Source organism: Hemitrygon akajei, chromosome 2, assembly GCF_048418815.1.
Source record: "Hemitrygon akajei chromosome 2, sHemAka1.3, whole genome shotgun sequence".
In the NCBI taxonomy this organism is placed as follows: Eukaryota; Metazoa; Chordata; class Chondrichthyes; order Myliobatiformes; family Dasyatidae; genus Hemitrygon; species Hemitrygon akajei.
In genome coordinates, this window is record NC_133125.1 from 72,623,996 (window position 1) to 72,647,580 (window position 23,585).

Sequence of the window (23,585 nt, forward strand, 5' to 3'; positions counted from 1 at the left end):
TGGAATGATCCTCTTGCAGAATGTAGGAAGGCAGGGACCTCCCATGTATACAACTATACCTGCAAGTGCATTTAGCTGCAGCTTCGTTCAGACCAGGTTAAGGAATTGGATCTGGAGCTGGATGAACTCCGGATCATTCAAGAGGCTGACTGACAGACCGATGCACCATCAATAACTCTCTCTGAGACGTAAAGGCGAGGTATCGGCTTTTATTGACTGGAAGAAGGAACAAGCAGTGGTTGACCACCACACTACATCCTGGAGACAGAGAGGCCGGGCTCAGACCTCAATCGCCTTTATACAGGGGTCTGTGGGAGGAGCCACGGTCAGTGGGAGGAGCCACAGGAGCAGTCAGCAGGGGGCGTGTCCAGACAGGTATATGTAGTTCACCACACAGACATAAACAGGGAACTAGTTACATCAGTAGCCGGGTGACCATCAGGATGAGAAAAGGAGATGGGCAGCCAGTGCACAGTCCCCCTATGGCAGTTCACCTCAATGACAGGTATAAGACGATAAGACCATGAGACATAGCAGCAGAATTAGGCCATTTGGCCCATCGAATCTACTCTGCCATTTCATCATGGCTGATCCAATTTTCCTCTCAGCTCCAATCTCCTGCCTTCTCCCTGTATCCCTTCATGCTCTGACCAATCAAGAATCTATCAACCTCAGCCTTAAATGTACATAAAGACTTGGCTTCCACAGCTGCCTGTGCCAAAGAATTTCACAGATTCACCATTCTCTGGCTAAAGAAATTCCTCCTCACCTTGTTCTAAAAGGACACCCCTTTATTCTGAGGCTCTGGTCTTAGACTCTCCCCACCATTGGAAACATCCTCTCCACATCCTTTCACCATTCAATAGGTTTCACAGGGCCTGAAAACACACACTCAACTTTCAGGATCGGCTTCTTCCCCTCCTCCATTAGACTTCCCGATAGACAATAAATCCATTAACACTACCTCACTATTTTTCCCTTTCTTTTTGCACTATTTTACATAGTTTTTATAACAAACTTACATATATTGTAAGTATATATTACATATACATATATTGTAATTTTTAGTTTAAATTTGTTTTAATTATTATCTATTGCAATGTACTGTCACTGAAAAGAACTAATTCCACAATGTGTGCCAGCGATATTAATTCTGATTCTGATCTGTACTGATAGGGGATTCAACAGTTAGGGGAACAGACAGGAAGCTCTGTAGACAAGAACAAGATTTCCATATGGTATTTTGTCTCCCAGGTGCCAGGATCAGGTACATTTCAGATGGAGCCCACAGCATTCTGAAGTGGAATTGTGAGCAGCCAGAGATTGTGGAACACATCGGTACCAATGGCACGGGTAGGAAGGTTGACAAGGTCCTGCAAAGTGAGTTCAGGGAGTTAGTTAGTGCAAAGTTAAACGACAGGACTTCTGGGGTTGTGATCTCAGGATTACCACCCGTGCCACATGCAGTTGAGACCAGAAATGGGAACACAATAGAATTTTAACGCCTAGCTAAAAAGATGGCACAGGAGGAAGGGCTTAAGATTTTTGAATCATTGGGCTGTCTTCCACGGAAGCAAGGAGCTGCACAGGCAGATCCTGGTGTGTGTAGGGGGAGGGGGGGGGGGGTTGGTATTTAAACCAGAGTTGCATGGTGTTGGGAAGTAGAACAACAGAGCAGATAGTGGAGAGGTTGTGGGGAAAAGCTTACATGGAAAGTCAGGAATCAAAAGGTTAAGTGTGTTTGGACAAAAGTTCTGAGTTGTGTACATTTCAATGCAAGGAGTGTTGTAGGAAAAGCAGATGAGCTCAGGACATGGATCAACACCTGGAATTATGACATTGTAGCCATCAGTGAGACTTGGTTACAGGAGGGGCAGGTCTGGTAGCCCAGTGTTCCAGGATTCCGTTGTTTTAGACATGAAGAGTGGGAGGGATTAAAGGGGAAGGTGTGACATTACTGTCCAGGAAAAATGTCACAGCAGTGCCCAGCCAGGACAGACTGGAGAGTTCATCATCTGAGGCTACATCAGTGGAATGTGGAATAAGAGAGGGATGACCATGTTAATGGGATTATACGAGGGGTGATTGATAAGTTCGTGGCCTAAGGTAGAAGGAGTCAATTTTAGAAAACCTAGCACATTTATTTTCAACATAGTCCCCTCCTACATTTACACACTTAGTCCAGCAGTCGTGAAGCATACAGATCTTCGACCTCCAGAAAGTGTCCACAGCAGGGGTGATCAATAAGTTTGTGGCCTAAGGTAGAAGGAGATGAGTTATACAGCTCTCATTACATGTACATGCAGGTCAACTCTTTGAGTGATTATGCAGAAAGTTTGAAGTTAATAACTCATCAGTTAATAACTCATTGGGGTGATTGATAAGTTTGTGGCCCAAGTTAGAAGGCGATGAGTCAGTGGGAATTAGTGGAGCAAATTTTGTAGACAGATCACAGACTGTTGCTAGGAACATAAGGCTGTGACAACAGTGGTTTTAACTTTCCACATATTGACTGGGACTCCCACACCGTAAAGGGGCTGAAAGGGAGATGGTTTCTCAAATGTGTTCAGGAAAGTTCCTTTGATGAATGCAGAGAGCCCAACTAGAGAGAGTGTGATCCTAGATCTCCTATTAGACAGGGCAAGTGGCAGAAGTTCGTGTAAGGAAACACTTTGCAACTAGTGATCATAATGTCATTAGTTTCAAGATAGTGTTTAATTATTATGATTATATTCTTTATCCTATTGTGTTTTTTGGTAGTGCAATGGACCTAGAGTAACAATTATTTCTTTCCCCTGTTGGACAGTGGTCCATGCTATTACAGCTCTGGGGGTTCCGAAGTTCAGAGTTCAATTCCAGTGCCATTCTGAAAGCAGTCTGTGGAATGCATGGGTTATTCCTGGGTGCCCCCGTTTCCTCCCACAGTCCAAAGCACACTGGGAAAGTGAACTGGTCAAAGTTCAAAGTACTTTGATTATAAAAGAATGAAAAAATTATAAAACTTTGAGATTTGTCTCCTTACAGTCAACCACTAAACAAAAAACCCGAATAAACCCATTTTTTTAAAAAAAAGACAAACAGCACCCAATGAGTAGGGAGAGGAAAAAAGCAACGCAAATAATGAAAGCAAGCAACAGGATTCAGAACTAAAGTGTGTCCATAGACACGAAGTCTGGAGCAGGTCCACAGCTTCAGCCTCAGTTCATCACACAACACGGTAAATAATCGCAAACCTCACAGACACAAAGCCCAGAGCAGCCAGAGTAGGCCCGCAGCCTCAGTTCATCATGGTACATTGTCACAAAGCTCACGGACACAAAGCCCAGAGCAGCCAGAGTAGGCCCGCAGCCTCAGTTCATCACGGTACATTGTCACAAAGCTCACGGACACAAAGCCCAGAGCAGCCAGAGTAGGCCCGCAGCCTCAGTTCATCACGGTACATTGTCACAAAGCTCACGGACACAAAGCCCAGAGCAGCCAGAGTAGGCCCGCAGCCTCAGTTCATCACGGTACATTGTCACAAAGCTCACGGACACAAAGCCCAGAGCAGCCAGAACAGGCCCGCAGCCTCAGTTCATCATGGTACATTGTCACAAAGCCCAGAGCAGCCAGAACAGGCCCACAGCCTCAGCTCAACACGGTAAATTGTCGCAAAGCTCATGGACACACAGCCCGGAGCAGCCAGAATAGGCCCACAGCCTCAGCACCGGAGGGCAGAATAAACGCCGCAGAGTAGCAAGCAGAACCGGTCTGACCCTCACTTCCTGCCCTGACACTTGGCCTTTTCAATCCATCCAGCCAGCTGTTTAAATTGTCCAAACATTGGGACGTTCCCTGCCATAGGACCCTGCCACCACATTCCGGCACATACTCAACCACTCCAAATCAGCCCTGCACCTGGATTGATCCAACTATGATCCCAGTTTAGGTGGATGAGCCCCAAAATTCCTCCGCTCTGACTTTTTTCCACTCTGCACGCCATGACTTGGCTCAACCATGCCTCAACCTCGCTCCGACCACTTCTTCTTGAACATACCTTGACCTCACACCTCACGTTTACAATGCAATTTACAATTTACACTTTAAATTCTCCCACTATTACGTTAGAATTAATCGGTTTTGTTGGGGGAGGTGTGGCTCGAAGGAGCAGAAGGGCCTATTTTGCAGTGCATCGCTAAATAAATAGATAAACAAATGACATTAAACAATCTCCAATCTTGAGAAGGGTAGGCAAAGTCCTCGGGTTGCATTTCTAAATTGAAGAAAGGCCGAAACTGCTGGTATCAGGAAGGATCTGTCATGTGGATTGGGACAGGTTGTTTTCTGGCAAAGGTGTACTTGTTAAGTGGGAGGCCTTCAAAAGTGGTATTTTGAGAGTACAAAGTCTGTATATGGAATTCTGAACTAAACTTGAATTAACCAAGGATGCCGACAGTTGTGACAGAGCTTAAATGCTATCACCTCTTATAAAGTAGTATCAAGCGACATTTGCAACAATAGGGCTTCGCTTCCACAAGAGCTCAATGCCTTCTATCCTCACTTTCACCATCAAATCACAGAACAGCCATTATTGCAGCCCACAATAATCCTATGATTTCAGTCTCTGAGGCCAACATGTGAGCAGTCTTCAGGAGGATGAACCCACAAATAGCATCCAGCCCAGACCAAGTACAAAAGAGCTTCCCTGTGCTGATCAACTGGCTGGAGTATTCACTAAGATCATTAACCTCTTGCTTCAGCAATGTGTGGTACCCACCTGCTTCAAGCAGACTTCAATTATACTGGTGGCTAAGAAGAACATGGTGACTCCTTTGCTTGCATCTTCAGAAACTGTTCTATTTCCATCTTTAATATCTCTATTTTACCCTTTCAGAGTTCTTTTGAAGACCCTGACCTGGAGTTACACGCTGACTACAGTTCTTTGCAGGAATGGACCCGCTCTCGGGGTTCCACAATCGGCCACTTTTCGTCATGCCAAAGGCTCAGCTTAAGACTTCAGCTCGGATACAGAAGCCTGGGATCTTGAGGAACTGGAGACGAGCGGATCAAGGGTCGGTGTCGCCACAGGACAGCCATGTGTCGTTGGGGGAGTCGGAACATCTGCTGTGTGCCTGGGGACCCGGGATCCTTGTGATCTTCAGGCACAGAGCTCAAAAAAAGCGCCATAACGGACTTTTAACATCGTAAACTAGCGAGTTGTTTGTTATGTCTCCTCACTTGTTGGAAAATGGAGTTATCTCTTTCTCTCTTATTAGGAGAGAGAGAGCCTGCAGCATGTCGAATTATCAGATGAACAATGTAGTCTTTGGGATAAACACAAAGTACACTGCAGATGCTGTGGTCAAAGCAACACGTACAACACGCTTGAGGAACTCAGCAGGTCAGGCAGCATCCGTGGAAACAAGCAGTCAACGTTTCAGGCTGAGACCCTTCATCAGGACTGAAGAGGACGGGGCAGGGGCCCTATAAGGAAGGTGGGGCCACCTCATCTCATTGGCTCCTCACTCAACCCTGAAGCATCAGCACAGTAAAGATGATTTTTTAAATCTACCACAGCTTGGCACTCAATACTATCATACTCTCAAAGCTAATCAATAAGCTTCAAGCCCTTGGCACCACAACCTCCTTTTGCAATTAGACCCTGGATGTCCTCACTTGAAGACCCAGTCAGTTCGGATTGACAATATCTCCTCCACAGTCTCTATGAGCATAGGAGCACCACAAGCCTGTGTGCTTAGCCCTCTGCTCTTCCTGCTTTACACCTATGACTGTGTAGCTAAACACAGCTGCAGTGTCATATTCAAGTTTGCTGTTGACACTAGTGTCATAGGCTGAAACAAAGGTGGTGATGAGATAGGTGGTGATCAGTACATAAAAGGGAGGTTGAAAATCTGGCTGAGTAGTGCCACAACAATAATTTCTTACCCAATGTCAGCAAGATCAAGGAGCTGATTATTGACTTCAGGAGGAGGAAACCAGAGGTCCATGAGCCAGTTCTCATCAGAGGATCAGAAGTGGAGAGGGTCAGCAAATTTACATTCCTTGGTGTTATCAGTTTAAGTAATATGCTTTAATAATCCTATCAACTTAAGCGGTAACTTTGAGGGATGTCTGGCTGTGGACCTCAAGATCCCTCTGTTACTCCACTGCTAAGCCTCCTGTCATTAACCCTGTACTCTGCCTTCAGCTTCAACATTCCAAAGTGAATCACTTCATACTTTTCCAGATTGAACTCCATCTGCCACTCTCAGCCCAGCTCTGCATCTCTTGACAGCCTTCTACACTCTGCATGGCAACCACCAATCTTCATGTCATCTGCAAACTTACTAACCCATCCTTCCACTTCCTTAACTCAAATCACAATGATCCCTGCAGAGCACCACTGGTCATCAATACAGAGGCACCACGGTAACGTAGCAGTTAGTGCAAAGCTTTTACAGTTTAGATCATCGGACTGGGGAGTTCAGTTCCGGCGTTCTCTGTAAGGAAGGTTGTACATCCTTTCCGTGCATGCATGGGCTTCCCCCAGTGCTCCAGTCTCCTCCCACAGTCCTAAGACATATTGGTCAGTAGGTTAATTGGTCATTGTAAATTGTCCTGTGATTGGGCTAGTGTTCAATAGTGGGTTGCTGGGCACCAAGTTTCATTGGGTCAGAAGGGCTTGTTCCATGCTGTATCTCTGAATAAAATAAGATAAAATAACCTCCAGGCAGAATAAAACCAGCTTACTGCAACCGAGTTTCCCAGGATCCTGTGCCTCCTGTCTCTGAATGAGCCTGCCTTATCAAACTCCTAATTATAATCCACATACTGTATACCACATCCATTGCTCTATCATCAATGTGCTTTGTCACATCCTCAAAGGCTCAAGGCGTGACTTGCTCCTCACAAAGCCAAACTTCTCCAAAATCTTTCTAAATCCTGTCTTTAAGGATCCTCTCTAATAATTTGTCCACCACTGCTAGTACTCCTGTCGTCAGTGAGGATGCAAAGGTCATCACCAGAGGCACAGTAATCTCTTCTCTTGCTTTCTGCAGTAACCTGAAATATATCCCGTCTGGCCCCAGGGACTTATCTATCCTAATGTTTTTCCAAAATTCCAGCACATCCTCTTTCTTAATTCCAACAAATCAGCATGTCAGCTTGTTTATGCTGTCCTCACAATGATTCACGATGCCTCTCACTGGTGAAGGCTAAAGTATTCATTAAGGACCTCCCCCCACCTCCTCTGACTCCAGGGAAATGTTTCCTCTTCTATCCATGACTGGTCATACCTGCACCATAGAAATCCTTCTGTTCTTCACATCCATATAGAACACCTTATGATTTTCCTCATCCTACTCACCAAAGCCTGCTTATGTCCTTTTCTAGTTCTTATAAGTCAATTCTTAAGCTTCTTCCTGGCTACCGTGTAACTTTCTAGAGTCCTGTTAGACCCTTCCTTCCTAAATCTTAAGTATGCCCCTTTCTTCCTCTTGACTAGATGTTCATCATCTCTTGCAAATGTCTCCTTTACCAATTATTGTTTCCCTGCTTCAACAGCACAAACCTATCTGGGACCCCATGCAAGTGCTCCATAAACAACTTCCACTTTATATTGTACATTTCCCAATTTACATTCCCAAGTTCCTGCCTCATAGCACTAATTTGTTGTTCCTTTCCGCACCTTGTGGCGCAACAGGTAGCAACCTTGCCATTTCTTTAGCATTTGTCTGTTTTTTATTAGGCTGAGTTGCAAGCTTGATGCTCAACCTAGTACAGATTGAAAGCATACAAAGAGCTGGGCAGATTCAAACTTGGAACCATTCACCTCGAAGTCCAATGCTGATGCCACTACACCAGCCGCCAGCCAAATAGCACTAATAGCATCATAATTTCCCCTCCCCCAGTTACATACCATCTGCTCCTATTCCTCTCCAAAGCTATGGTAAAGATCAAGTAATTGTGGTCACTGTCTCTGAAATGCTCACCTCCCAGAGATCTATCACCTGATCAGCTCCATTGCCTTGTATGGCCATCCATACTATCCAGTATGGCCTCTCCTCAAGTTGACGTGTATATATTGTGTCACGAATCCTTCCTGGTAACATGTAACAAATTCCACTTCATCCAAATCTTTTGCAGTAAGGAGGTGCCAGTCAATACTAGGAATGTTGAAGTAGTCCATCACAATAACCCTTCCAAAATCTGCATCCTGATCTCAGTGATTCTATTTCAGTTGCTACTAGGGGAGTTCGTAGAATACTTTCAGGTAAATAACTAACTGCCTTTATCATTCTAATCTTACCCTCACTGGTGTGTGACATCAGTAGCAATACAGAGATGATTGGCCTTGAGTTCCTGCTTTTCTGCTTCCTGCCAATCTCCCTGCATTCTCTCTTCAGGACCTCATCCCTTTTCCTACCCTGTCATAGTTATCACTATGATCAACAAGATCTCTCTTAAAAATGCTGTGGACCCAAACCCAAACCCTGGCAACTGGGAGACAGCATGCTATGTGGGAGCCTCTTTCATGCCCACAAAACCTCCTCTCTGTTTCCCTAACTATTGAATCCCCTAACACTCTGCTCTCCTCTTCTTCCCCCACTCTTCCCTTCTGAGCCATAGATCCAGACTCAATCCCAGAACCCTGGTAGGTGACACCCCTCCCCCAACACACACACACACACAACAGTATCCAAAGTGGTATACCTTCTGTTCAGGGGAATGGCTACAGGGGTTCTCTGCACGAGCTGCCTATTTCCTTCCACCTAGCTACCTGCCTGCTGCAACTTTGGGTGACTAATGCTCCATAGCTCCTAAATGTCACCCAAATGAGCCAGCTTCTAACACAGTCCATAAGGAACAGCACACAGATGCACTTTTCACAGATTTATCAATCATGGAGATTCGAGGACTCCCAGAGCTTCCACATCTTGCATGAGGAGCACACCACTGCTCTGGAGCCCATTCTATAAATAAAGGAAGAGAAACTTCACATAAAGCTCATCCTGGCCTCTATGTCTCCTTGCTGAGCCTCTTGAGCCAGTTCCCCACTCTAACTCTGACTCTGTCCAGCAGAAAGTGTTCACAACTCTCTGCAATTTCTTGCTGCCTTGAGTAAAGCAATAGCCATACCAAACAATGATGCATCTGGATAGGATGCTCTCTATGGTGAATGTCCAGAAATTGATCAGGGCCATTTGGACACACTGGATTTCCTTAGCATTTTGAGGAAGTAGAGACACTAATGTGCTCTCTTGACCAAGTTATTGGTGATACTTACACCAAGGAACATGAAACTCTCACCCATCTCTACCTCAGCACCACTGATGTAGATAGGATAATGTACTCCACCCTCCATCCTGAAGTCAATGATCCTGTCTTTTGTTTTGCTGAATCGAGGGGAAGTGTTTGACCTCACACCACATCGCTAGGTTTTCTGTTTTTCTGTACGCTGACTCTTCACTATTTGAGATCCAACCCAGTGTGGCCTTGTAAATGGGGCTAGAACTGAATCTGGTCACAGAACTGGTGGCAGAGCTAGACACCAAGTACTAGGTCTTGGAGTTTGGACACAAGTTTGTTTGGATTTATACCAAAGGTAATTATAATTTAATACTTTATTGTGGATCTTAGTCCGAGAAAAACTATTTGCTACATTTCCTATAATAATGGCTACACTTGAAAAGTATTTCATCAATTGTAAATCATTGTGAGACATCTGATTTTGCCAAAAGTCTAAAAGGATAGCCTTCCTTCTTTTCTCTTCTGATGAATTATAACCACCCAATCCTCAACAGTTGCTGGTTTCATACAAAAAGTAAAAAGTGAAATAACTGTAGCATGGCATTCTCTAACATTCAAATACAAAACATCTGGTAATTACATTAAACTTGACATCTTAATAACATAAAGGGTATTACATGTACAGATTTATCAAGGAGCAGACACTTCCCCCCCCCCATAGTGTTCTTTATTACTAAACAGATAACATATTATAGTGTCATGCAAAGTATTAAAATGAATTAATTGATAAATCATAGGGATGCACTGAGAAAGACCACAAGCAGTGCTTGTAAAAACATTGAAATAACCTTTTTTGTGCGTATGCCCCAAGTTACTTACTACTAAAATTATATGGTAGCATGTACTTACACTGGAATATTTTCATATGCATCTTCATAATAATCCTGTAAAACAAAAAGTACAGTAATCTACCTCTAGAAGCTGATAAAGATAATGAAGGTGATAAAGTATACAAATTAGAAACATCAGTTTTTAGTGGAACAGTTGATTTTATCTATGTATTTATTGACGATTTTAGTTCTGATTTTTGAAAGAGGGTGCCTTCTACAGATTAAGTCACAGTCATCCTCTACAGCCTAGAAATTGGTTCTCTTTTGCACAGAAACTGCAAGTCTTGTCAGGAGTGATTCATATTTAAGCAGAGTGGCCATTGTGGGAGTGGGCAGTGTTAAGAGTGGTCAGGCAAGAACAGGGATAGGTACTGAGTCTTTTGGAGTCATTTAGTAAATTGTGGAACTTAACCTTAAGAAGTCAGAGCCAAAGGTATAACAAGTGTAGGCAGGGTGGTAGTCGAGGCACTGAAATACTTCAAGATATGTGATTGTAGGATACCTAATGGTCTCTCTGATTACCCATCTGCTGAAGTGACTGGTTTTAAGGTACCACTAACCCACTTTTGCCCTTTCTCCTGTCAGTGGAAATGGTTCGACTGGACTTAGTAGCTAAGCCACACATGAAGGCCAGGAGCTGGACTTGGTTGTCAGAGGCAATTTGAGATGCACACCATTAGGGGCATTTAATTGGCAGTGGGAGCTCATCACACTACCACCCCTGGTTATAACAATGATTATATGTCAATGATTTAGATGATGGAATTCACTGCCTTGTGGCTAAGCTTGCCTACAATTAGGTAAGTGGAGAGACAGGTAGTTTTGAGGAAGCAGGGAGTTTGCAGATGGACATAGATTGGGAAAACAAGCATAGATATGGTAGATGGAAAATTGTGTAGGGAAGTACCATTTTCATTGCCACGGACAGCTGTGGAGGCCAAGCCATTGAGTATATTTAAAGCTGAGGCTGATAGGTCCTTGATTAGTCAGGATATCAAAGGTTATGGGAAGAAGGCAGGCGAAGGGTTGAGACGGATAATGAATCAGCCATGATGAAATGGCGGAGCAGACTTAATGAGCCGAGTGGTGTAATTCTGCTCCTATGTCTTGCATGAATTGCTTGCAGGTTCTAACAAAACAGCAACTGTTTCTTCTTGAAATGCCACACAATGAAACATTGCTCTGGAGAGATTCACCTTTCCTGTATTATGATGACAACATCAACCTGCAGCAATAATATGCAAACTACAACCTTTGTTTTCAACTCCTCATAAACAAGGAGTGATGTGACAAAAGTACAAAGGTCCCAACTAGGATGTCAATGTGCAGTTATCTGCAGCCGCCTGCCTGCCTGAGTTTTTAATTCTTTCCAATTTCACACATCATTGCTGGATCTTAGTATTTACGCTACAGTCTCTGCAATGAATGAGTCCACGGCTAGATGGCACCAACAACTACAGCCAGTGGCACTGAGGACTTGTCCACTCTCTCCTGTGTTATCCCTTGACTTCATACCAGCCTCTTTTTTTACTGCTGTTTTGTGGTTGCAGTGGAGAGAGTGGTTAAAGTTAGCCTGTCATAGAGACAGCACAGAAACAAGCCCATCCACTCTGACAACACGAGTGAATCTGCAGATGCTGGAAATAAATAAAAACACAAAATGCTGGCAGAACTCAGCAGGCCAGACAGCATCTATGGGAGGAGGTAGTGACGATGTTTCGGGCTGAAACCCTGATGAAGGTTCTGCCTGCTGAGTTCTGCCAGCATTTTGTGTTTCCATCCACTCTGAATTGGTTTGCTATTGTCCCATGTCCCAGAGTAGAGTGAAAATCTTGTCTTAGGTACTGTTCATACATATCAATTCCTTACAGCAGTGCATTGAGGTAAACCAATAAAAGGGTCATGTTTACAGTGAAAGTGCAGTGCAGTAGGGATAAGATGTAGTCATAACCAGGTAGACTGGTTAGATCCAGAGTCCACCGTAACATACCAGGAACCATTCAATAGTCTGATAATATTGGCACAGACACTATCCTTGAATGTGGTGGTCTTTGTACCCTCTGCCCAGTGGGATTGTGGAGAAGTTGGAATGGCCAGGGTTGTGGTGTCTTTGATTCTGCTGACTGCTTTACTGAGGCAGAGTCCATGGAGGGGAGACTGGTTTCCATGATGTGCTGAGCAGTGTCACAACTCCCTGCAGTTTCTTGCAGTCACAGACAGAACAGTTGACAAATATAGTACCCTACCTGGTATACTGACAAATACTGGTGAGGATCAAATGGAATATGCCAAAGCATATTCCTGAGGAAGAGAGTTACTGCTGAGCTTCCTCAGCCATGTCGTCAGTACGACTGCAACTGGACAGCCTATTAAGACAACAAGACTATAAAACACAGGAACAGATTAGGCCATTGAATCTGCTCTGCCATTCTATCATGACTGATTTATTATCCTTTTAACCCCATTCTTCTAACTTCCCCATGTAATTTTTAACACCCTTAGTGATCAAACAACCTATAAGCCTCTGCTTTAAATATACCCAATGACCTGGCTTCCACAGATGTCTGTGGCAATGAATTCCACAGATTCACCAGCCTCTGGCTAAAAGAAAAATCCTTCTTATCTCTGTTCTATATGACATGCTTGCATTCTGAGGCTGTGCCTTCTGATCCTAGGCACCCCACAATAGCAAACATTCTCTCCTTGTCCAATCTGTCCAATTCATTCAATATTTCAATGAGATCCCACCCTCATTCTTCTAAAGTCCAGTAAATTTGATAGGCCTGGAGCTATTAAATGTTTCTCCTACATTAACCCTTTCATTCCCATGATTATTCTCATGAAGCTCCTCTGGATCCTCTCCAATGCCAGCAAAAGAGGCCCAAATCTTCTCTCAATGCTCCGTGCAGTCGTACCAATGCCTTATAAAGCCTCAGTACCCTGTATTACATCCTTGCTTTTATATTCTAGTCCTCTCAAAATTAATGTTAATGTTCCATTTGCCTTCGACCACTAACTCAACCTGCAAGATAATCTTTAGGGGTCCTGTGCAAGGACTCACAAGATCCTTTGCAGCTCTGATTTCTGAATTTGCTCTCCATTTAGAAAAGTCTTACTTTATTCCTTCTACCAAGTGCATTACCATGTATTGCCTACACTGTATTCCATTTACCACTGCTTTTCCCTTTCTCCTACACCGCCTAAGTCCTTCTGCAAACTCTCTGCATCCTCAAAACTACTTGGATTTCCGCCTATCTTCGTATCATCCACAAACTTGTCCACAAAGCCATCAATTCCATCATCCAGATCATTGACATATAACATGAAAAAGAAAAGATCCTAACACCAACCCTTGCGGAACACCACTTGTCGCCCGCAGCCAACCAGAAATGTTCCCCTTTATTCCCACGCTGCCTCCTGCCAGTCAGCCAATCTTCTATCCCTGCTAGCATTTTCCTGTAATACCAAATGCTTTTACCTTCATTAGCAGCCTTATGAGTGCAGCATGTCAAAGGCCTTCTGAAATTCTAAGTAAACATCTATTGACTCTCCTTTGCCTGGCTTTCTGTTTATTATGTGAGATGTGGTTCACCACAGTGGTATCATCTCTAAACTTGTAGATAGAGTTACAGCAAAATGATGCCACGCAGGAAGCTGAGAACTCAGCCTACTGGGGTACCAGTGCTGAGGAGAATCAGGCAGAGGTGTTGGGGCCTATCCTTATGATTGCAGTCTATTGATCAGGAAGTCAAGGACCAGTTGCAGAGTGAAATACTAAGCCCTAGGTATTGGAGTTTGGAGATCAGTTTGTTTGAAATTATGATATTAAAGGTGAAACTAGAGTTAATAAACAACAGTCTAACATAGATGTCTTTACTGTCCAGATGCTCCAGAAGTGAATGTTGGACCAAACAGATGTTGTCTGCTAATATTAAGTTAATATTGAGTGACCAAGACAGATTGAACATGGATTAGGAACCAGTATGATAGAGCTGATGTTGAGTCAGCAGGTTTACAAGTAGATGATGGGTGTAACATGTATGTAATGAAGTACAAGCCAATGACTGGGTACAAATTCAGACTTGCAAAGAGTTAAATTGTACCACAGAAGCAAAATTCAAAAGGGTGAACGTGCTGTATTTAAATGTGTGTAGCATTTGAAATAAGGTGGATGAACTCGTGGCACGATTAGAGATTGGTTGATATGACGTAGTAGTTGACTCATAAGGCTTTTGACGAGGTTCCTCTGGTAGGCTAGTCCAGGTGGTTATAGCATAAGGCACGTTGGTGAAATGCATTGAAGATTGGTTTGGTGAGAGGAGGAGGAGAGTAATGGAAGATGGGTAGTTTTCTGACTGGAAATACTTTATGCTTCAGTCAGAGTAACACAGTGATCTGTGCTGGGACCTTTGTGTTAATGAAAATATGTAAATGACTCACAAAAGAATGTACTATTATAAATACCTTTCAGTAGCTTCATCACTTGGAAAAAAAACGGAAAGTTTTGTAGCCTCTCCAAAGCCTCTGTGTTATTCCTATAAAACAACAGGTCTGACTGAAATGCTTCCGATACGGCCTAATCAGAGTTTTAAAGTTGCAATGTAGCTTGCTGACTTGTGAACTCAATGTCATGAATCATAAGGGCAAGCATGCCATGTGTGTTCACCCTACAAACCTGCAAAGCCACTTTCAGGAAGCCCTAATTACTCTGTATTATCACTAAAGTATCATAAGATTTGGGAAAAAATATTCAACATTTAAAATCCATTAATTTTGAAATATTTATCTGAGGGAACCTAGAGTCCATGTGGACAACATTCAATTTTATAAAGGCTTCAGGAATTCCTTAGTTATATTGCTATCATAAGTAATCTATAAGCAAGTTGTCATCAATTTCAATGATCAATAAAGGGAAATAATAAGATTTGCATTTGCTACATCAACTCTTATTTTTGAATTGCAGAACATAGGAGCATATTGTGCTCAGGCCAGCTCTTTTCAAAGAGCTATCCATTCAGCCCCACTACCTAGCCCCTTCCCCGTGGCACTGCAAATTTTCCTATTCAGATATATCTCCTCTTTAAGTTTGCTTCCATTATTCTTTTAGACAAGGCATTGCTGACAATAAAAACTGGTTATGTTTAAAAATACCCCATCTCCCCTTCAGTTCTCTCGACACTTATCTTAAATCACCACTTGCGATATATCCCTCTTAACTAGTTGCTCATCACTTATGCCATCAAAACTCTTAATAACTGAATTCATATTCAATCTCCTTTTAATCCTTTCAATCCTGAGAACAATAGACGTTTCATTCTAGTAAAAGCAACTAAACCTGACACTCACATACAATTCCCTGGGTAGATTTCATTACATAATTTTAATACCTTCCACAGACACATCAGATTTGTAGTGGTCAAGGACTTTTGTCTAAAGTTACACTGGCCATGCTTCTGAACTTATGGTTCAGAACAAATACTTTATTAAGCAGCATAGAATTGCTCCATTCAACTCAAAATCAAGTGCAAATGTAGTCCGATCATATACCAAGACCAAGGCCAAAGTCTAGATAGAAATTAGCAAAGAACAATTGAATAAGGATTTCCAGTAACAATATTTTGAAGACTGCATGTAATTTTTGTGAGTAGCATTTAAAACATAACCAAAATGAGAGGTCCAAAATGCAACAGCAATCAAAGGTCAACACAAAATTAGGCTTTTTAAAAGTGGGCCTTTTGAAAACTTTTGGTCAGCTTGAGATATCACAAGCAGTCACTTATCTGAGATGAATGAGTGTAAGATTTAAATAGCAAGTGGAGCCTTTCAAAACTTTTCAGTGGGCTTGATATTGCAGTTTATTTGGCACTAGGCAAAGGACTATAAAAACAAGTGAGGTTCAAGTGAGTGACCATTGTGGGAGTAGTTATTGTGCCAGTGTTAGAACGGGGAGCTTGAGGTTTTGGCAAGGAGGGGCAAAGGCTAAGGTTAGTTTCCAGTAAAGTTCTTTTTTGCCTATTAGCACCTCGCGATAAGAATAAATCTAGAGTCAGTGGAATGTTCTTCCTGTCAGATGTGGGAGTTCTGGGAGACTTGCAGTCTCCCTGATAACTACATCCATGTGAAGACATCCAACTGCAGCTCCTTGCAGACCCAATAAGGTACTGCAGCTGGGTTACCTAAAGCTCGTATGGGAGAACAAGGTTGCATTAGATAAGAGCTACAGGGAAGTAATCACCCTAAGTTGCAGAAGGCAGATAGCTAAGTGTCTGTCAGGAGCTGGAAAGTAGAGTACCCCTGTGGACATCCCTCTCAATAATGGGTGTACCCCATTGGATACTGTTGGGGGGGTGGTGGAAACAATCTACAAGGTGAAGCTGCAACAACCAGGTCTCTGGCATTGAGTCTAGGTATGTGGCTCAGAAGAGAAAAGGGAAGGAGTGCTTTGGTGATGGAGGAGCTGAGAGGAGATTCTCTGGATGTGCAAGAGACTTCTGGATGTGCAAGAGACTTCTGGGTGACATGTTGCTTCCCAGGTGCCATTGTCAGGTATGACTAAAATCAAGTCCACACCATTCTAAAGCATAGACCCGTATCATTAACTGAGGAGTCTATGGACCCCAGATTGCTAACCCTCATTCTAGAGGGTGACCAGTAATAGTGCATTTTAGTACCAATGACTTAGGCAGGAAAAGGGATGAAGTCCTGAAGAGAGAATATTGGGAGCTAGGTAGAAAGCTGCAGAGCAGGACCTCAAGAGTGAGGGTAAGAATAAGATGATTTGGCAGATGGATGTGTGGCTGAGGAATTGGTTCAGGGGGCAGGGTTTCAGATATTTGGATCTTTAGGATCCCTTCTAGGGAAGGTATGACCTGAAGGTTATGCCTAAATTTAAGGCGGACCAATATTCTTGTGGGCAGGTTTATTGGGGAGGGTTTAAACTAGCGAGGCAGGGGAGGAGGAGGGTCAGAGGGGGGCAGAGGATGGGGCAGCTGGCATACAGGTAGATGCAGCTGGTAAAAGACAGCAAAGGATAGGTGGTTGAAACGGCAAGATTGCAATGAATGGAATAGGTTGAAGTGTGACTATTTTAATGCACGGGGTATCAGGGTGATGAACTTAAAATATAAAACTATAACATTATGGCCATTACAGAGACTTGGCTGTCACAAGGAATGACTACTGGATGCTCTGGGGTTCAGATGTTTCAAAAAGGATGGGGAGGGGGTAAAAGAGGAGTGGGAGTAGCACTGCTAACCAGGGGTAGCAGCAAATCACTCTATTGCGGTGCAACAAAAATGCTGAGCAACAGATCATTTATAGAAGAGTGGCAGAGATAGACAGGTGGTGTCATTTTCCCGGGAATATGAGACAGCATGCACTTAAGGCGAGAGATGCAAGGGTACTTTTTCTTTAGTTATTTGCCTAGAATGGAATGGCAGGGATAGTGCTGGAAGCAAAGTGATAGAGGCACATGAATATGCAGTGAATAGAAAGGTATGCACCTTGTGTAGGCAGAAAGGACTAGCTTTGTTAGATCTTTCACTAGTTTAGCACACCTTGGGCCAAAGGGCTTGTTCCTGACCGGTATTGTTTTATGTTCCAAATTTTGCCTAGATGTCTGGGTCCTTACTTCACAAGGCAAAAATCTTAGCTCACAATGGGCTTAACAGGTATGGTTCTCCCTAGACTTACCAAAATATTTCCTAGTTTGGCATTAACTACAATGCATAACAGAGGAATGCAGACAGCAGAATGATCCTGACTTCTAGTGGTTTTTATTATTTTTGAGGTACAACATGATAACCAGCCCTTCTGGACCAACGAGACTGGCCACCCAATTATACCCATGTGACCAATTACCATGCCACCCACCTTAACTACTGCATAGAACACAAATTCAAATTTTCTCTACAGTGTCGGAGAATATGAATTCATGTGCAACATTTAGAAAGTAAAATCATATTAGTGCAAAAGTGGCCATGATGTCCCCTCAAACTTCCACAAAATCACTGATTTTCCTTAAAAGAGTGATTTTCATCTTTACTTTCCTATTTACATGTGCCTCCAGTTCCTCAGTGTTGATAGCTCTTAACTGTCTTCTAAAGTTCATTCTACAACCAGATCAGAGCAACAAATGCCACATTTCCAGAAAACCTCAGTGGCACCTCTCTGTACACCTGCTCATTAATGCAAATATTTAACCAGCCAACCACGTGGCAGTTACTCAATGCAGAAAAGCACGCAGAGTCCAGAAGTTCAGTTGTCATTCAGACCAAACATCAGAATGGGGAAGAAATGTGATCTAAGTAACCTTTACCATGGAATAATCACTGGTGCCATATAGAGTGGTTTGAGTATCTGAGAAAATGCTGATCTCTTGGGATTTTCCCGCACCACAGTCTCTAGAGTTTACGGCGACCATTGCAAAAAACAAAAAACATCCAGTGAACAGCAGTTCGTGGGCGAAAACTCCTCATTAATGTTAGAGGTCAAAGGAGAATAGCCAGACTAATCCAAGCTGACATGAAGGCAACAGTAATTCAAATTTTCACACTTTATACCACCGGTGTAGAGAACAGCATAATGCAACATTATGTTGAACCTTGAAATAGAGGGGCTACAGTAGCAGAAGACCACAAACATACACCCAGTGAACACCTTATTAGATAGAAGAGATACCAAATAAAGTCACGACTAAATGTATACTTACTTTGATAATAAATTTACTTTGAACTTTGAATTGGCTTATTTCTCAGGCAGTACAGTGATAGGTGGCAGAGTAGAAGATACATCTCTACCAAAGGAGGTGTAAGGTGCTCCTCCCTCCACTAGCCTGCAGGTCACCCTTGAGCAAGATGTAGCACCTGATTACCGCTCTTCCCACACAACCCCATCAGGACCACGTGAAACCATGGGAGCAGGTGATGGATATTTGGTAATGCCAGGCAGACAATCACTGAAGGTTACTGATAATGGCTGGGGTCACCCATCTTATAAAGACACTGCCTAGAAGAAGACAATGGTAAACCACTTCTGTACAAAATTTTGCCAAAAACAATCATGGCATGAGACCCTGATCACCCAGGTCATACAACACAGCACATAACAAACAAACAATGATGTGGCATCTGCAATCTGATCATCATCCTGTACCCTGAATTTTAGTCCAAAGGATTACAAAGCTGTTGTAACTCTTTGCCCCACTCAGTATCTCAGAGAGTAATTGAATCATCCAGTGCCCAATTGAGATATGTAGCCTATTTTGAGCAGGAGAAAAATTATTATGGTATCTGATTCTAATAAAGGTACATTCTAAGACAGACAAATTCAGTTTGAAGACTCCAATTGCTTGAATCAGCATAAGTTCTGCCTTCTATCAAAGGGAGGAAGAAGAGGGGAAAGGTCAAGGCATCTCCACAGTTCAACTAACCTACTGTGCCCATTGCTAAACATGAGTTAATAAAAATGTCCAGGTTTTAAAGAAAGTGTCATGAGGTGTAATGTGTTAACAATACTTCAGTGGTTGGATTAATATTTCACACAATGATCTTGTGACAGATTTCACTGTCCAGGGCGAATGGTCTTTTTGCCAAGCTCAGCTTTCTAACATACATAGCAGCTAACACATTCAGAGTTGTTTTTGAGTAACTTAAATTTCCACTCTTCAGTTCTTAATGTAAATGGCAAGCAATAATTAGTCATAAGTTATAAGGACAAGTTTGCAAACAAACAGCATGATCTATAGAGCACAAGATGCTCACCCACAGCACAGGGCTGATTGCTCAAGAGATGTAGTACAAGACAGTGGGGTTATGTTAATTGACTTAGACAACACTGGCTAAGTTATCTAGTTCAAGGAAGCTTGCAGACCAGATTGATAATATCACCTAGCACATCAAATAGCTGATCTATTAATAGTTGGAAGGTTCATGTACTTAGAGAGTTAGCATTTACTGTATTAATTGTCCCCAGAAGCTCTTAGATCATTAGGGTAAAAAGATATCTGGGGGGGGGGGGGAAATCACATGTGTATGAAATCACTCAAGTAGCAAAAAAAAGAGTAAATGTAAGAGAGCAGTCAGGCTTGATAAGAATGGTCAAAAACATCAAGAAAAATGTCAGAAAGACAGGGTAAATTAGGATACATTCCTCTGCCTTTGATTTCTATGACAGATGATGCATTCATATGCAATAGGTTGATATGTGTTTGTAGCTTAAAGGAATTATGCCTGTGCTTTGGAAGTCATTTGTGTTTTATAAATCATTTGTAATTTGGAAATAATTTATAAGATATAAATCATCTATGAGTTTTAAGAATATTATCTAGATTTAGATGTGTATCACAAAAAATAAATGAATTGTGTTTAAATTACATCTGTATCAGAATCAGGTTCAATATCACTGGCACATGTTGTGGCATTTATATAAACGAAGCAGTCAAAAAGAGAGGGAAAATGTGTTCATAGGTTCATTGTCCTTTAGAAATCCAATGGCAGATGGAAAGAAGATTTTCTTGAAACCTTGAATGTATGTCTTCAGGTTCCTATACCTCCTTTTGATGGTAGCAATGAGAAAAGGGTATGTCCTGAGTGATGTTGGTCCTTAATAATGGATGCAGTCTTTTTGAAGGTGTGCTGGATGCTGAGGAGGACAGTGCCCAAGATGGAGCTGGCTGAGTTTACAACTTCCTGCAGTGTTTTGCCATGCACTGGGCTCTCCATACCAGAGACTGATGTAACCAGTTAGAACGTCCTCTATGGTGCATCTATAGAAATTTGTAATCTTTGGCAACATACCAAGTATCCTCAAACTCCTAATAAAATATAGCTGCTCTCGCACCTTCTTTGTAATTATGTTGGTTCTAGGATAAATCCTCAGAAATATTGAACGCAGGAAACTAAAGCTGGTCACCCTTTCTACTTCTGAAGCCTTGATGAGGACTGATGTGTGTTCCCTCAACTTCCCCTTTCTGAAGTCCACAATAAATTCCTTGGTTTTACTGACACTGAGTGCAAGATTCTCACTGCGACAATACTCAACCACTTGATCTATCTTGCTCCAGTACTCCTCCTTGACAGCATCTATTGTATCATCAGAAAAATTTTGATATGTCATTTGAGCTGTGCCTAGCCACACAGTTATGGATATATAAAAAGTAGAGCATTGGGCTAAGCACACATCCTCAAGGTGTGCCAGTGTTGACTGTCGGCAAGGAGGAGATTTTATTTTCAATCCGCACAGACTGTGGTCTCCTGGTGAGGAAGTCAAGGATCCAGTTGCAGAGGGAGGTACAGAGGCCCAGGTTTTGGAGCTTGTTGATTAGAACTCGGGGTATGATTGTGTTGAATGCAGAGTTGGAGTCAATAAACAGTAGCCTGACGTAGTGTCCAGGTGATCCAAGGCTGAGTGGAGAGACAGTGAGACTGCATCTGCTGTAGACCTATTGTGGCAATATGCAAATTGCAATGGGTCCAAGTCCTTGCTTAGACAGGAGTTGATTCTGGTCATTACCAACCTCTCAAATCATTTCATCACAGTAGAGGAGAGTAGCACTGGATGATAGTAATTGAGGCAGATCACCCTGCTTCTCTTGGGCACTGTTCTGATTGTTGCCCTGTTGAACCTTTGACTACAGCAGTGAAGGATTGAAGATGTCCTTGAATACACCCGCAGTTGGTGGGCAAAGGTATCCAGAGCTCCACCAGATACTGCAACAGGGCCTAATGCCTTGTGAAGGTTCTTGTAAGATGTTCTGATGTCAGCCACAGGATCAATAGATACTTCAGGGATTCACACAGAGGTAGTTTTACTCACCCTTTCAAAGCCTGCATAAAAGGCATTGAGCTCATCTGGGAGTGAAGCATCATAGCTATTCATGATGCTAGTTTTTGCTTTGTAGGAAGTAATGGACTGCAAACCCTACCAGAGCCAACATGCATCTGGTCCAGTCTCAAACCTGAACCAGAATTGTTTTTTCACCCTTTAACATTGCCTTCCATTGGTCCTAGCTGGACTTTTTGTACAGGTTTCGATCACCAGTCTTGAATGCCACAGACCTCAGCAGTCTCCTGGTTTATCCATGGTATGACTAATATGTTCTCGAAGGCACGTACTCAGCCATACGTGCACATAATACATGACCTCACCTGATCCATCAACCCCACCTCTTTGGTCAAGTCAACACAGCAACATCTCAATCTCCTTAGGAAGTGGTGACGAGTAAGGCTCCTGCATCCCGTTCTAACCAATTTTTACAGGAGTGCCATCAGGAATGTCCTGAGCAGCTGCATCACTGCAAGGCATCTGACCGCAAGTCCCTGCAAAGGATTACAAGGACTGCTGAGAAGATCATTGGGGACTCTCCTTCACCCATCAGGAGTGCCATGTACACAGAGCGCATAGCATTGATTGCTTCCATCTGTCCAACAATCTCTTTCACCCCCACCATCAGGTAGGAGCTACTGTAGCCTTAGGACAAAAACCATTAGGATGGGAAATAGCTTCTTCCTCCAGGCTGTAAGGCTTCTGAACTCCCTGCCACACACCAGGACTCATCCTGTATGAAGTGCCAGTAGCATCATACTGTTTACTTTTTAACTTCTATCATATAAGCATTTCATTATCTGTTAATTTATTTGTAGTAATATTTCTTTATATAACATTTGTGTTGTGCAACTTGATCCAGAGGAACATTGTTTTGTTTGGCGGCATACATGCATACAGTTGAAGGATAAAACACTGAACTCAAACTTGAACTTGTTAATGTCTTGTAGTTGTCAACTTGCTTGAGGTATTCTGACTGTTTATGATTTGCTCACTGTAGCCCAGCAGTGTAGGCACTGGGTCAAGAGGCTACGATTACATTAAGCACAGCACTCCCTTATCCTCGTCGGGCACTACTTGAGCTCACTTGCAGTGGCTGGCATGTATCCACACACTTTTATCTTCTACCTTCACCAATGAGTTAGTAATTAACAGCACTTGATAAGGACCTTCACATCCAGCTCTCAGTGGTTCCTTATGCAGTTTCTTAATCAGGGTTTACTCACCAGGAATCAGGGTGTGTCCTCCTTCTGTTGCAAATGGCAGAAATCTTGTGAGAAGCAGACTGTGAAGTCTGAGTTAATTTTACACAAACTATCTGCCATAATCTTAGCCTCTCTGAGAGCAAGGGCTCCCAGCAGTGATATATGATATCCTATACCACCTCAAATTGACTTAGTTTAGTTTTCTTGTTTGGAGTTGCTCTGGCACTACATAGGACCATAGGAAGAGCCAGAGGCCATGGTACACTTTCCTAAAGTCAATCATTGTTTGATGGTTCCATTCATTCAACTTGTCCTGATGACCCTAGGTGATATGGACAATGAAAAGTCATTCAATATTTATCAGTCAACAGAATTCCTGACAAGCAGTTCCGATGAAATGTGCTCCTTGGTCAGATTGGATGTAACACAGCAATTCCCG

The 23,585-nt window shown here is 42.8% G+C and overlaps 1 protein-coding gene across 2 annotated transcripts in view; it reads right to left on the reverse strand.

Moving 5' to 3' along the window:
- ttc39b (tetratricopeptide repeat domain 39B) overlaps positions 1–23,585 on the reverse strand; it is a 288,093-nt gene that overhangs the window by 249,194 nt on the left and 15,314 nt on the right. For both annotated transcript variants that reach the window (XM_073024732.1, XM_073024722.1), the window contains exon 2: positions 10,138–10,172. In XM_073024732.1, coding sequence (XP_072880833.1) covers positions 10,138–10,172 — 35 coding nt within the window. The remainder of the gene's footprint in view (positions 1–10,137; positions 10,173–23,585) is intronic.